Here is a 14,489-nt window from a genome sequence, read left to right as displayed (position 1 = left end):
TTTCAAAAATCCCAAAGTGTCGAACTGCATATCTCTAAAAGCACATTTCCTCCAAGACTGCGGTGAAGGAGACGGAAAAGAAGAGGGACAGGAGAAGCCCCCCTCACCCCCTTTAACTGGGCCAGAGCCAAGTGCAGGTGGCTCTAGGGTGATGTCTTCCCAACACGACTGTCCCCCCTCCCCCAGGCTCCTTCTTGGCACCCCGTTTCCATGCCCTGCCTCTCTCTCTCCTCTTCCCTTCCAACCAGTGTCTCGCGCTCATAAGAGGCTGAGGACCGGGGGTGACAGGGCCCTGCAGAAGAGCGGAGGGAAGAGTCACGGTGAAGGGACTTCAGAGGAACTGACCCTGGAATTCACCTGGCGATGACATTTAATGAAACGCTCCGCACAGTCCCTTTAAAGGAAGGCGGTGACCAATTATTCCCCATTTAAAAGGGTATTGTCAATCTCCAAAGAGCTGAAATGGCATTCGGAAGTCATCGCGGGGACTATCCTCAGTGGAAGACAGAAGCGATTCTCAGCCGACCTTTCCCTACTCGCCACATCGCCTTTAAAACAGAACATCAGACTCTGAAACACGCACCGAAGACCAGCACCCGCCCACACTGCACGGGCTGAACCAGAGCGAGATTCGGAAAACGCAGCGCCCCCCCCCCCAACCCCACCCCTCCCTGATCAACTCCCCAACTTAATCAGACTTTTAAGAAGCAAGAGAAGCATGTCAGTGGACTGGTGAAACTAATGTCAAGCCACAAGGTGAAATCTTTCGAACTTAGATGCCATCTTTTTTTCCCAAAAGGCATTTTGTTTTGCGTTTCAACTTTATCCAAAATCCCTAGAGTCGTTCAACACATAAAGATGGAAAGTAAAAGTGTGATTAACTTTTTAGGGTGGGGAAATGGAGTGATTATTCATTTCACAGGTGAAAGGTTTGGGTTTGGGATAACGGGAAGGTTCCCAGTATGGAGGGAGGGGCAGACCGCTCTGAGCGGACCCCATGCCAGGAGACAGGGCGCTTTAAAAATAGGTTTAAATGGCTCCAGTTGATATTAGGTATATTTTAACCACAGTGAGAAACTTTCCCCCTGGGGGGGGGGGAGCAGGGGGATGTAAAAGTTCCCAATTCCGTGCTCCGATCTGTAAAGTCTGTCATTCCCAGGAGCAGTCTGTGGATGGTGCCGTTCCAGCTACGACCACGGCGGGTGCCAAATGACACGGTCCAGACAAACACTCTTAAATACTTGACATGGAGGCAACTTAAATAGGGCGGGCTCAAGATGCCACAAATTTTAAAAAGAAAAAAAGAAAAAAGGAAGGCCACTAAGTTGGTTCACCTGTTACCTGTTCCTGACAGAAACAATCCAGAAAGGGGGGAAACCACCAGGAAACCCTCAGCCCTCATCCATCTGTCTGTCTGTCTGATGCTTATTATTATTTTTTTCTTTTTGGATCATACCCGGCAATGCTCAGGGGTTACTCCTGGCTCTGCACTCAGGAATTACTCCTGGTGGTGCTTTGGGGACCGTATGGGATGCTGGGAATTGAACCTGGGTCAGCCGCGTACAAGGCAAACGCCCTCCCCGCTGTGCTATCGCTCCGGCCCATGTCTGCTTTGGCTCTGGGCCCATACCTGGCGGTGCTCAGGGCTTTACTCCTGGCTCTACCCTCAGGGATCACGCTTGCTGAAGGCTGCGGGGCCTCTGGGGTGGTCAGTCACATGCCAGGCCAGCCCCCTACCCAGTGAGCCCACTCCTCGCCCCCCACCCCCAACCCCTAGGGTCTCTGAATCCAAAACCGACACAGCAAGACCGACTCCCATGGGACTGCTGGAAGGAAAAACGCCAGGATTTCTCACCCCAGCGGGGGGGGGGGGGGGGGGGGGTCTCTGGCGATCGACTGGGCCTACCAGTTCCTGTCAGAGATGAGAACGCTGGGAGAGAGAGAGGGAGAGAGAGAGAGGGAGAGAGAGAGAGAGAGAGAGAGAGAGAGAGAGAGAGAGAGAGAGAGAGAGAGAGAGAGAGAGAGACGGGCGAAGGGAGAGGGAGAGGGAAGAAGAGACACGACCCTGGGCAAGTACCTGACAGCTTCATGAGAAAATCAGACGCCATCTTAACAGAGATGTCCTGGCTGAACAGGGCGGCCGCACCGCTGGCCACACACTCGGGCGGCTCTTTCAGCTTTGTGTGCTTGGCTGGCCTGCCGGCGGCGCTCAGGGGGAAGGAGGCTGGCAGGCCGTTATCTTCCTTGGGCTCCTCCTTCACCAGCACGGGCGAGACGCCGGCCCCACCCTGGCTAGTCCTCTCGGGCTCTGTCCCTGCTCCTTCCCTCTGCTGCCCCAGGCAGGCACTGTCACTGAGGTGGGGCGAACCCTTGACATCGGGGTCTGGGATCTCCTCCTTCACCTTGGCTTCTGTCCTCAGGAAGTGCTGATGGCAGCGCATGTGGAGCTTGAGGCTGAAGTGGCGCGAGGAGGTGAAAGGGCAGAGTTGGCACTGGAAGGTCTCCCCCCGGTCCTGGTGCTGATGGACCTGCGGGAGAGGCAACCAGAGTGAGCCCTGCCCTGCCCCCGGCCACTCACACCACCCCCCCCCGCCCACCCCCCACACCCCTCGCAGGGGGACCCACAGTGGTCCAGGGGTGGCCACTCCCGGAAGAGCATCTCGTGGCCGTGCTCCAGGCCAACCCGGACATGTAGCGCAGGGCCATTCAGGTCCTGCTCACCCTCGGCCAAAAGACATCCCCCCTTTTTCTGATTTGAAGGTGTTGGGGAACCCTCACCTCCTCATCATCCCATTTCCTCAGAGGACGCGTTAACAACCCAGCACAGTGCAGACTCACATAATTACACAGGGGTGGGGTGGGGGTGGGGGGTCAGAGAGGTCACCCGCCCAATAATTCTGCACACACCAGCCTAATACTTTTTTGCATGTCGCCGCTAATTGTCACCCAGGGAATCAGCTCGGCTTGGCCAACCTCATCTCAGGGCTCAAGATGCTTCCCTAGGTAATGAAGAGTGGAAAATCATGTCTCCGTGGCCTTCCCGTGTCAGAGACTGGGAAGTTGAGACTTGGGGTACGGGGCGTGAGCCCGGGGCCATGGGAGGGAAGGGGGGTGCCCAGGTCGGCTCAGCACGAGGACACCCAAGGAAACCGCTGTTTCCCAGCCTGGTTGGACAGACGCAGCTATCTGCAAAGGAAAGAAGAGGACTTTCAAAGCCAGTTCCAGGGGTTGGAGCGATAGCCCAGTGGGTAGAGCGTTTGCTTTGCACGCGGCCGACCCGGGTTCGATTCCCAGCATCCTTTATGTTCCCCAATAACAGCCATGTGTTAATTCCTGAGTGCAGAGCCAGGAGTGACCACTGTGCATCGCCAGGTGTAACCCAAAACGAAAAAAAAAAAATATCAAAGCCAGTTCCAGTCTCACTTGCAGTCATGCAAGCCTGGAAAAAAAAATGCAGTGTTTCCTCTGCCTTCCGTCATTCCCAAATCAAATGACTGAAAACAGGTGGCGCTGGCTCAGGCAGGCCTGGCTGCAGCTGGTAGGTGACCGTCCCCACCACCCCGGGTGTGCCCTCCTGGGGAGAAGGCCTGCTAATCCTGATGACCGGGCAGATGGTTCGCAGGAGCCGTGTGTGGGCAGGACGACCGACCAAGTGACTGGAAACTAACGGGCACTGTGCTCCGGGCCGGTGACCACCGTGGGAGGGGAGGCCCAGCCTCCCCACAGAGAAGAGTGTGTTGGGGACCACTCGCAACCCGGGCAAGAGAGAGCCAGGTTTCCTCGCACCGCTTATGCATGCTGAATGCAATCCCAGACCATTATGCACTGGCCCAGGCACACACTTTTAAATAACTCCAAGTGACCAACGAAAGCAGAAGAAATTAAAAGGGACCGGTGAGAACCTGTCGCTACAGCACCCCACCGTGGCTCTCTGAGAAAAAAGGACCAGAGATTCCGGGTCCCCCCCGGGAGCCTGAATGTGTCAGCAGAAGTTACCTTGTGAAGTGTGTGTATGTGTGTGTGTGAATGTATGTATGTGTGTGTGTGCGTGCACATCTGTCTCTCTCTCTCTCTCTATCTGTTTCTGTCTCTCTGTCTTTCTCAGTCTCTGTGCTCTGTGTCTCTGTCTTCCTCCCTCTCTCCTTCCCTCCCTCTTCCCTTCTGTGTGTGTGTCTGTTTCTATCTCTCTCTTGGTCTCTCTGTCTCTGTCTTTTTCAGTCTCTCTGTATCTCTGTCTCTGTCTCTCTGTGTCTTTGTCTGTCTGTCTGTCTGTCTCTCTCTCTCCCCCCTCCACCCCTCCCCCTTGTATCTTTTAGGGTTGGGAAGATTCCCTCAGTCTCCTCCACCAGTTCACACACAAACGCACAAGTTGGAATGCGCCGGGCACAGCAGGGGGCCCTGACAGGTGCAGCCAACAGGTGGCCAAGGTCTCGGTGGGACCCCTCAGCAGCGTCCCTGGAGCGGAGGGAGGGCTGTGGGGGGGGGGGAGCAGAGCCCGCCCCATCGCAGAAGTTCTGCAGCAGCTCCTGGGAAAAGGAGCAGGACAGAGCACCAAGCCCGGTTCACCACGGGACAGGGAGTCCGGGGCCGGGGCTTCACGGGCTTCTCTGCCTTCTGCGGGGACAGGTGAGACCGACTCATGGGGCAGCAGGTGTGGTGTGGTGTTCCCGTGAGGAATCTCCTGGTGCTGACACATACCTCCTCCAGAGACCACACAGCCCCCCAGACCCGGCCCCTCGCGCCTCCCCTCTAGAGGAAAGCATGTTCCATTCCAGGAGTTTTCTTTCACCTCATGTTGGCTTTGCTGGTTTCGGGGACTCAATCCAGGACCTCACACCTGTGAGCCTTGAGCGCTACCATTCACTGAGTCACATTCCTGCCCCCAGCACCGGCTTTTAAAATCATCCCTCTTTACGGGGGCCAGAGAGGGAGCTCAGTGGGTAGTGCACTTGCCTTGCACGCAGCCAGCCTGAGTTTGATCCCCGGCACCACACATGAACCCTCAAGCCCTGCCAGGAGTGATTTCTGAGCCAAGAGCCAGGATAAGCCCTGATCACCGCCAGGGGTAGCCTCCCCAAATTACATAGTACTCCTCTGAGTGGGGCAGGAGAGGCAGGACAGGGAGGGTAAGTACATCTCTCGCAGGTGATCAGCCAGTGCAGTCAGGTCCTGGCCGCCCCCAAGCAGCCCCTGAGTGGTCCTAGGTGATCCCCAGCACCCAGTGGGACCAGGAGAGCACGGGACTCCTAACACCTCTTGGGAAAACCCCCATCTTTTACCCTCCCTCTGTTCCCTAAGAGGTGCCTCCACTGCCTGATCCCTGTCCATTCCAGGGAACTTCAGAGCCAGACTCATCTTTGGGTCCCAGACTCATCAGCCCTCCCCAGGCCACAGGAAGTGGGTTTATCCCACCTGCAATTCCATGGACCGGCTGCAATGGGAGGGAACTTCAGTGACCATCTCTTCCACGCCCCTTGGCCCAGCCCAGCAGGGAAGGGGCCCAGGAGGGCTGGGATGGGGGGACTGGTGGTTCTCAAGCTGCCTCCATGGTGGGCCTGGGCTGTCTCGCCATGGCTTCACCGGTGTTCTTTCTTAGATTTGTTTTTGGGCCAGCTCCAGTGATTCTCTGCAGTTACTTCCACCCTGCTCAGCTCACGCGGGTCATGGCTGCAGGGGTCCATTCAGCCCTTTGGTCCTCACTCTCTCTGGCCTTCGCTGGGGTCGTGACCTCCGAAGACCACCTCCTGTTCCGGGCAATGTCAGTTGATCACTGGCACGTCTCCATCCTGAATGCTCAGTCATCCAGGAAAACTCGTAAAAGGCTTCATGGAAATAGGAGAGAATCCCGAGTCTGGGGGACCCGCGAATGAGTTCCTTCTGCGGCCATAAACACCTTCCCACGTGACGCCCAGAGGAAACTCAGGCCTGAAACGGTGCAGAGAGCCGAGCACTCAGGGGGAGCCTCGAAGCGACTGGGTTCATTGAACACAGCCCAGCTCGGTCTCATTAACCTGAGCTCTGCCATCAGCCCAGGCTACACACCAGCACAATAAAAACTGCCTGGTTCTGTGTGACGGGAAGAAGGGTTAAAAAAATTTTTTTTAAATTATTCTTTGTGTTTCTTCATTTCTCTACATTCTCCACAGTAAAAGATAGATCACCAAGAAAGAGGCAATAAATCTAGATTACTTTTTCAGACCATGTCACTGATTTATTTCTGAATGTAAATTTACCTTCAGAGGACTTTGGAATACTGATTGCTGCATTTGCCCCTCTTACTGAGGGTTTTCTCCAAGCTGGGCCCTTTAGTAACTGCCTTTTTATTGCCATTATCTCATTTAACTCTTACAAGAACGCAGTGGAACCATTCACGTGATCTTTATCTCCGTGAGCAGAGACAGGCCTGGAGGGGTGAAATGATTCTTCCAAAGACTCCCAGCTCTTAAAAACTCAGGTCTCAGGGCTGGAGCAATAGCACAGAGGGTAGGGCGTTTGCCTTGCATGTGGCCGACCCAGGTTCGATTCCCAACATCCCATATGGTCCCCCGAGCACCACCAGGAGTAATGAGTGCATGAGCCAGGAGTAACCCCAGTGCAATGCCAGGTGTGACCCAAAAGCAAAAAAAAACCCTCAGGTCTCTTGGACCCTCCATTCTGAGATCTGAATCTCGGGGCTAGGTGTTCCCCACTTCTTTTTTTCCTTTTTTTTTTAATTTTTATTAGTGAGACACCATAAGGTACAGTTGAAGACTTAGAAAATTTTATGCTTGGGTTTCAATTATACAATGATCAAATACCCATCCCTCCACCAGTGCCCATTTCTCACCACCACGGATCCCAGTATCCCTCCCACCCCCCATCCCCCCTATCCCACCCTGCCTCTGTGGCAGGGCATTCCCTTTTGTTCTTTCTCCTATTGGATGTTGTTGTTTGCAAAAAAGGCATTGAGTGGCAATCATGTTTGGTCTATAGTCTACTTTCAGCATGCTTCCCCCATCCTGGGAGGATCCTCCCAACACTCTTTATTTGGTGCTCCCTTCTCTATCTGAGCTCCCTTTTCCCCTAGCATGTGTGGCTGGCCTCCAAGTCATGGAGCAAAATTCCTGGTACTAATCTCGGCCATTTTTGGGTATTAGTCTTCTATTCTGTTACTTTATGTTAAGCTGCACTTCATTTAAGAAAATCTATTTGTGACTTGAGCATGCTGCGAAAACAACAGACACGCTTCACAAGTCCGTCAGAGAGGACCTGTAAAATTTAAGAAACTGAAGGGCCACTCAATAACATCAAACCATGAATTGGGTGGCGGGGGAGGGGTCAGGGGTGGTGGCGAGGTGGAGGGCATAGAAAGAGGGGCACACCCGCTGCTATGGTAGGATTGGCACGAGCTCCTCTCCCCGGTCCTTTATCCAAAGCTTGAGGGGTCGTGCAACAGGTTAGAAGCCCAGAAGCTGGAAGAAAGCCGCAATTTCACATGAGCGCTTTTGTGGTACCAGTTACTGATCTGCTCTCTGAGCACTGTGAGTCCCCCTTGGGCCCAGGGTCCTGCAGCCCTCAGCCGTGGGGCCGTCCTGGCCCGACCGTCTGGAGCAGGAGGGCGCCCACCTCATCTTCCTGCAGCTTCAGGGTCACCGGTTCCTGCCATTGAAAGCCCCGCTTTGTTCCCGTGGGTTTATAAATAGGCCGTGTCAAGTGACCCTGAGGTGAGGCCGGCAGGGAGGCTTCTGCTTGCGGAGTGTTAGGTCTGCCAGGCCCGATTGGGAGACCCCCGCATGCGGCGGGCCACTTCCAGCAAATCTCCCGTTTGTCAAGGCATTTCTTTGGCTGTCTGAGTCTGCTGGCAGGTATTCACGTCGCAGGTGGAAAATGAGAGAATTTACTTTGGGAAATGCTGATAGAGGAAGAGAAGGTTTAGTCAGGAAAGAAAAGTCGGCTCAGGGGCCAGAGCGATGGGGCAGTGTCAACTCACCCCAGCACTCGAGGGCCACCGAGGGTCACCCCCAAACACCGCCAGCAGCAATCCCTGAGTACTGTGGACTGTGTCCCCAAGACCTCCCCTCCACTGTCATTGTCACTGTCCTCCCGCTGTTCATCGATTTGCTCGAGCGGGCCCAGTCACGTCTCCATTGTGAGACTTGTTGTTACTGTGTTTGGCATACTGAATACATCACAGGGAGCTTGCCAGGCCCATGCCAAAAAATAAAAAAGTTAAGTCACCTCAGTAAAAATCCAACCAACCAGAACTCCTGGCTGGCTGGCTGGCTCCTCCTGGGAGGGAAAGGAAAATGATAGATAATAAATTCTATCCTGGCTTTATTTATTTATTAAATCTTCCAAGTTGTTTTCTCAAGTCAATATGAGTTCTGTATGGTCACTTTTTTTTGTTCCCCTCATAAAGCTACAACTGGAAACAGTGATGACTGATTCAGAAAGATAACACAAGATTCTGAAAAAAAAAAAAAAACCAGATGCCGGGATCTGCTCACAGGCTTCGCATGTGGGAACCCAGGGCTCCGTTCCCACTACCGCATGGTCCCGGAGCTCCTCCGGGAACAATCCCCCACAGCTCAGCCAGGTGAAGACCCTGAGCATTACCACGGGTGGCTCCCAAAGAGTAAACTAAGGATGGATGGATCGATGCCCCCAAAGGCCTCCTATGTACTCTGCCTACGGGAAGCCCATCACTCTTAATCCATTATATCCACCCAGCCCTCAGCACAGAACTGGGAGTAAGCAACCCCTGGGCACTGCCAGGAGTAGCCTCAAAAAAAAAAAAAAAAGCAGACGTCTTAATGTGTACATAAACTAAACATCCTATTAAAAAAGCAGACACTTTCTAAACAATTTCAAGAGCCAGGCTGAAGTCATCATTGACAAGGACGCTGTAAGACGGCCAACAATAATTATTAAAATTAAATAGCTACCACTGGACATTTCTGAGTCAGAGAGTTTGCTCAGACAGGCCACGGAAAACACTTCCAGATGAACATCGGGGTTCCCATTTCACAGATAAGAAAACTGAGTCTAAACAGGGTCCCTGGGACTGGAGCAATAGCACAGCGGGTAGGGTGTTTGCCTTGCATGCAGCCAACCTGGGTTCGATTCCCAGCATCCCATATGGTCCCCCAAGCATCGCCGGGTGTGACCCAAAAAAGAGAGAGAAAAAAAAAAACTAAACAGGGTCCCTGGCTCCAGGCCACCGAGTCAGTAAGTAACACAATGAAATTCCCTGCCAGATCTATCAGATTCCCAGGCCCACCATCTTCTGATCTCGTGAGTTTCCTCCTTGTCCTTCAGAAAAAAAAAAAATCTGCAGCATTTGGCGGTGGGTAGGGAGGGTTGGAGGCGAGGGGAGGGAACTTTAACAACCGGCAGTGTTCGGAGGGTCTTTCTGGTGGTGCTCAGGGGATCATACGCAGTACCAGGGTCTGACTGAGGTCGGCCATGTGCAAGGCTAGAAAAACCTGCAGTGGGGCTGGAGTGATAGCACAGCGGGTAGGGCGTTTGCCTTGCACGCAGTCAACATGGCTGACCCAGGTTCGATTCCCAGCATCCCATATGGTCCCCCGAGCACCGCCAGGAGCAATTCCTGAGTGCATGAGCCAGGAGTGACCCCTGAGCATCGCCGGGTGTGACCCAAAAAGCAAAAAAAAAAAAAAGAAAAAGAAAAACCTGCAGTATGACTGCCACTGTGTTCACCTTCAAGGCTTTTAAAGAAACCTTACAAAGATGTGGATGACTAAGTTTTTCCCACACTTTGGCTGAGAGGGACACGCAGGGGGTCTCCCATCGGCTGATGAGGGGGCACCACATCACCTGATGTTTTCACTAGCGGTTTGGGTCACCTTATACACTCTCCGCCTCAAAGGAGGGACTCGGTCTTGTGAGCTATGTTTCTCCTGGAGGACCAGAGTCTGTTCAAGCTCTCACCCGTCCGAGAGGCATCTCTGGCTGCTCCCCTGGGCTGGCAGGCAGCATGGGTGCTGGCGTGGGTGCCCTGTGACTACATGCAGGCAAACACACCTGCCCGCCCCCAGGGAGGAACCCAGGGCCTCGAGGATGCCAGGTCTGTGCCCTCCCATCCAGTGGACTCCTCGGACTCCTTCGGGAAAAACCACAGCCTCGGAGGCCGGGGATGGTGGGGAGGGGCAGCACCCGCCACCCCTCCTGTACTCGCCTTGTCTGCCACGAGGTCTTCCTCCGGGGGCCCCGGAAGCGCGTCCCACTGCTCCCCGCTGGGAGAGGAGGGGTCCGCTTATGGGGAGTTCTTCCCGCGGAGCCCAGGGACTCGGCGCGAGTGGTGAAGTGCTAAGCGTGCCACACCAGAGCCTGGCATCCATGCCCACCCCCGCGTGCCCTGCCCGGGGCCAACCTCCGGGATGAGTCTGGCCGGTGCTTCCTCTGCTCCTGCCTGCACCATCATCTCCCGTGGCCTCCCCGGGGTCCCCTCCTATGGCCCTCCGTGGACTGCGGGCTGCCGCTGGCTTACCTTCATGTGGGATTTGAGATTGTCCTTGCGAGCACAGCGGAAAGGGCAGAGCGGACACTGATGGCTCTTGAGACCCGTGTGGATCACCATGTGTCGCTTCCAGTAGCTCTTCCTTTTGATGACCAAGCCACAGATGGGGCACTGGAAAGGCTTCCCGCTCTCCTCTTCTGAGGCTTGGAAGGAGGAGAGAGAGAGAGAGGGATGTGAGGCACAAGGGACAGGAGGTGGAGGCACCTTTACCCTCCCCCCCCACCCTCCCAGCCCTGCCAGGAGCATGAAACGGGACACAGGTGTTAACTGTCCCCCCCTTCGGCACTGCCAGCACTTGGCCTGAAGGCTGTTCTCAGCACTGCTCCCCTGCAGGACAAACCCACTTCAACCCATCCAGGCCTGAAGGCTCCGAGCTGAGGCCTGGCCTGCAACTAGGGAAGTACGATTATTTTTTTTTTTAATTATTGGATCACTGTGAGATAGTTACAAGCTTTCATGTTTGAGTTTTAATCCTATAGTGATCAAACACTCATCCCTCCACCAGTGCACATTCTCAACCACCAAGGTCCCCAGTATACTCTCCCCTTTCCCACCCTTCCCCTGCCTGCATGGCAGACAATTTCCCCCATACCCTTTCTCTCTCTACTTTGGGGGACTATGGTTTGCAATACAGATACTGAGAAGCTATCCCGTTTGGTCCTTTATCTACTTTCAGCACACGTCTCCCATCCCAAACAATTCCTCCGATCATCATTGACTTGGTGATCCCTTCTCTATTCCAGCTACCTTCTCCCCCAGCTCCTGAGACAGGCTTCCAACCATGGGACAATCTTCCTGGCTCTTGTCTCTGCTGTCCTTGGGTATCAGTCTCATATTGTGTTATTTTATACTCCACCAATGAGTGCAGTCCTTCTATGTCTGTCTATCTCTTTCTGACTCATTCCACTTAGCATGATACTCCCTATGCCTGTCCACTTATAAGCAAATTCCGTGACTTCATCTCTCCTAACAGCTGCATAGTATTCCATTGTGTAGATGTACCAAAGTTTGAAAGCCTGATTTTTGAGGGTCCCTCCAGGCTTTAGGGGATAGCTGCTATTTCCAGAAGGAAAAATGGGGGGGGGGGGGAAGCTCCAGATTCAAGTCCGAATCTCATTGCCCTGTGCTGGAAAATCAGCAAGACAGAGACAAATGCGGTGGGACGGAGAGGAGGCTGCTCGCTGCCCAATGCTGAGCACCAGCCGCTGTCCAATGACCCCGCCCCCCCCCAGCCCGGGACTTGCTGCAGGCACCTCCTCGGTCTCCTACTGCCAAATTGGGGACTCCCAGCCCAATGGACACAGCCACCAATCCAGTCTCAAGGCTCCTGAGGTCAGTGTGTCCACCCTCTTATTTCTCTCCCTCAGGCTAACACTAAATGAGACACAAAATGGGGTTCCTTCCTCCGAACTGAGCCCTGGAACTCCACTGGCCATTTTGGGAAGAGCTCGAGCCTGGCGGTCACCAGGGCATCCCCCATTCCCGGGAGGGCTACACTCCTGCACCCCTGGGGAGAAAGGATTGCTTGGGGACACCGTGTGACTGCCCCAGGGCATTTCCACTGCCCCTGCCACACAGAAAGCTAGCAAAGGGACTCCACGGGGTGAGACTCGGGGGCTCCGTTCCCAGTCAGGAGGGATGGGGACTGGTCCCAGCCGGGGAGTACGAGGCGTCCCAGGGCACACAGCACATCTGGGCAGTCATATTTGGAAGGAACGAGATCTCCGGCGGCTGGTCCAGCCAGAGGTGAGCAGGCCATGCCGGCAGTGGGAAGAGCGAATCAGAAGAAGGTCTAGAGTGTTTGTTTCCTTAAAAAAAAAAAGGCGGCTCAGGGGCTGGAGTGATCGCACATCGGGGAGGGCGTTTTGCCTTGCATGCAGCCAACCCGGGTTCGATTCCCAGCATCCCATATGGTCCCCTGAGCACCACCAGGAGTAAGTCCTGAGTGCATGAGCCAGACGGAACCCCTGAGTATCTCCAATGTGACCCAAAAAGTACTGTAGCACTATAGTATTGTCCTCCCAATGTTCATTGATTTGCTCGAGCGGACCCAGTAATGTCTCCATTGTGAGACTTGTTACTATGTTTGGCATATCGAATACATCACAGGGAGCTTGCCAGGTTTTGCCCTGCGGGCGAGATACTCTCGGTAGCTTGCTGGGCTCTCTAAGAGGGGCGGAGGAATTGAACCCGGGTTGGCTGAGTTGGCTGCGCGCAAGGCAAACGCCCTACCACTGTGCTATTGCTCCAAAAAGAGAGAAAAAAAGAAAAGGCTGCTAGCTTTGTCTGCAGCCACGAGGTGGGAGTTGTTGAGAGGGAGCATGACCAGGATGCAGTGTGCAGACACACTACGCATTCACTGTTGTTTCGAAGGGCGGTTTTGGGAGTCCTCTGGGGTGCTCATGGGCTACTTCTGCATGGTGCTCGGGGGGTCTCTCCCAGAGATATTCAGGGGATCATCTGGTGGTGGCGATCAAATCTGGAGGCACCATCATTCAATCTTTGCTACGCCAGGGCTCCTGTCACACCTCACCTGCCTTCCAGTCAGATGCCTAAGAATAAGTCTGAGCCTTGGCCTCCGCTAGCAACTGACCAGAAAGGCTAAGGCAGAAGCAGCACCGAGCAGGACATAATTAAACACCCAAGGTTGGGGAAGGCTCTTGCCTTGCACACACCAACCCCAACTCCAACCCTTGTACCAGAGGGCCAGGTGTAGCTCAGCACGGAAAATAAAATGACACATATATGAAGGAAACCCGGGCTGGAGCTATAGTACAGCGAGGAGGGTGTTTGCCTTGCACGTGGCCGATCTGGGTTCGATTCCCAGCATCCTATATGGTCCCCCGAGCACCACCAGGAGTAGTACCTGAGTGCATGAGCCAGGAGTTACCCCTGAGCATCACCAGGTGTGACCCCAAAAAAGGAAAAAAAAAGGAAACCTGTCAAATCAAGGATGTGGGTCCTTCTACAGGATAAATGATCGGCTGGGGAGATGGCGGAGAGGCTGGGGTGTGCGTCTCAGATGGAGAGGCCTGACTTCCAACCCCAGGGCTGCACCCCCACCCTGATCAGCCGCCAGCCTGAGCACTGTGGGGCAACAACCCACTGGAGTGGCCCCTGGCTCCCCGAGGCACTGCCTGTGGACACCCAACAAAGGGTCTGTTTAGAAAGGGTTGGGGGGTACTGGAGGTGTACTGGGGAGCAGGTCCTGTAGGGGAGACTTCCTGATGCGATCCCTGACACCAACAAAACAAAACAAAACAAAACAACTCAAGTGTTTGTTTGTTTGTTTTTTAAGAGAAGAGCAAAAAGGAGGTGTAGGAAGACACATTCTAGAAACAGACAAATACAAGTTGTGAGGCAAGGCTGAGCCTGATTGAAAACAAAGACAAAAAGATGCTTCCATCTGAATTTAAAGCAACTATCAAAAGACCGGAGGAACTGATGCTGATCATGGAGACTTGTGAATAGTTGGAGAGCAATATTGGTCTTGCTGGAGCTGCTAACTATCTCAACACAGTCAGCCTCCAGCTCCCCAATGTATCTGATGGGTGGACTCTCGGGGGGGTGGGGGGGCAGGGGTGAAGTGGGTGGTAGCGGGGACAACACCTTTCCTGACTCTCTGCCAGCAAGGCCAGCAGTTGGATACAGTGCTGCCAAGTCCCAAGACCACCGAGACAGTGCTCAGGAAACCTCCAGGGCTGCACCCTGCAATTGCTCAGGGGTGGGGAGTTTGCATGAAAATGAGGTTGGCAGCGTACAAGACAAGCAAGCACCTGGACCCCCATACTATTTCTCCAGCCCATGTCATTTATTTCTATAGGGGCCATAGACTGGCACGCTTGGGGGAGTGGGCACGCTTGGCGGGCCGTGCGGGGCTGGGGATCCAACTCAGGGCCCCGAGCATGCCAGGTACGCGCCCAACGCCCCTGCGCTATCGCCACAGGCCCTGGGAGCAAGTCTTGAATCA

The 14,489-nt window shown here is 54.3% G+C and overlaps 1 protein-coding gene across 5 annotated transcripts in view; it reads right to left on the bottom strand.

Annotated features, from left to right (window-relative positions):
• Positions 1 to 14,489, bottom strand: part of ZNF827 (zinc finger protein 827) — a 192,766-nt gene that overhangs the window by 134,304 nt on the left and 43,973 nt on the right. For all 5 annotated transcript variants that reach the window (XM_056118996.1, XM_056118995.1, XM_056118992.1 and 2 more), the window contains exons 3-4: positions 10,490 to 10,662; positions 2,078 to 2,528 (exon numbers count right to left, since the gene is read on the bottom strand). In XM_056118996.1, coding sequence (XP_055974971.1) covers positions 2,078 to 2,528; positions 10,490 to 10,662 — 624 coding nt within the window. The remainder of the gene's footprint in view (positions 1 to 2,077; positions 2,529 to 10,489; positions 10,663 to 14,489) is intronic.

Source organism: Sorex fumeus, unplaced genomic scaffold, assembly GCF_029834395.1.
Source record: "Sorex fumeus unplaced genomic scaffold, SorFum_2.1 ptg000039l, whole genome shotgun sequence".
NCBI classification, from domain to species: domain Eukaryota; kingdom Metazoa; phylum Chordata; class Mammalia; order Eulipotyphla; family Soricidae; genus Sorex; species Sorex fumeus.
This window is presented reverse-complemented; position numbering and strand designations above follow the sequence as displayed.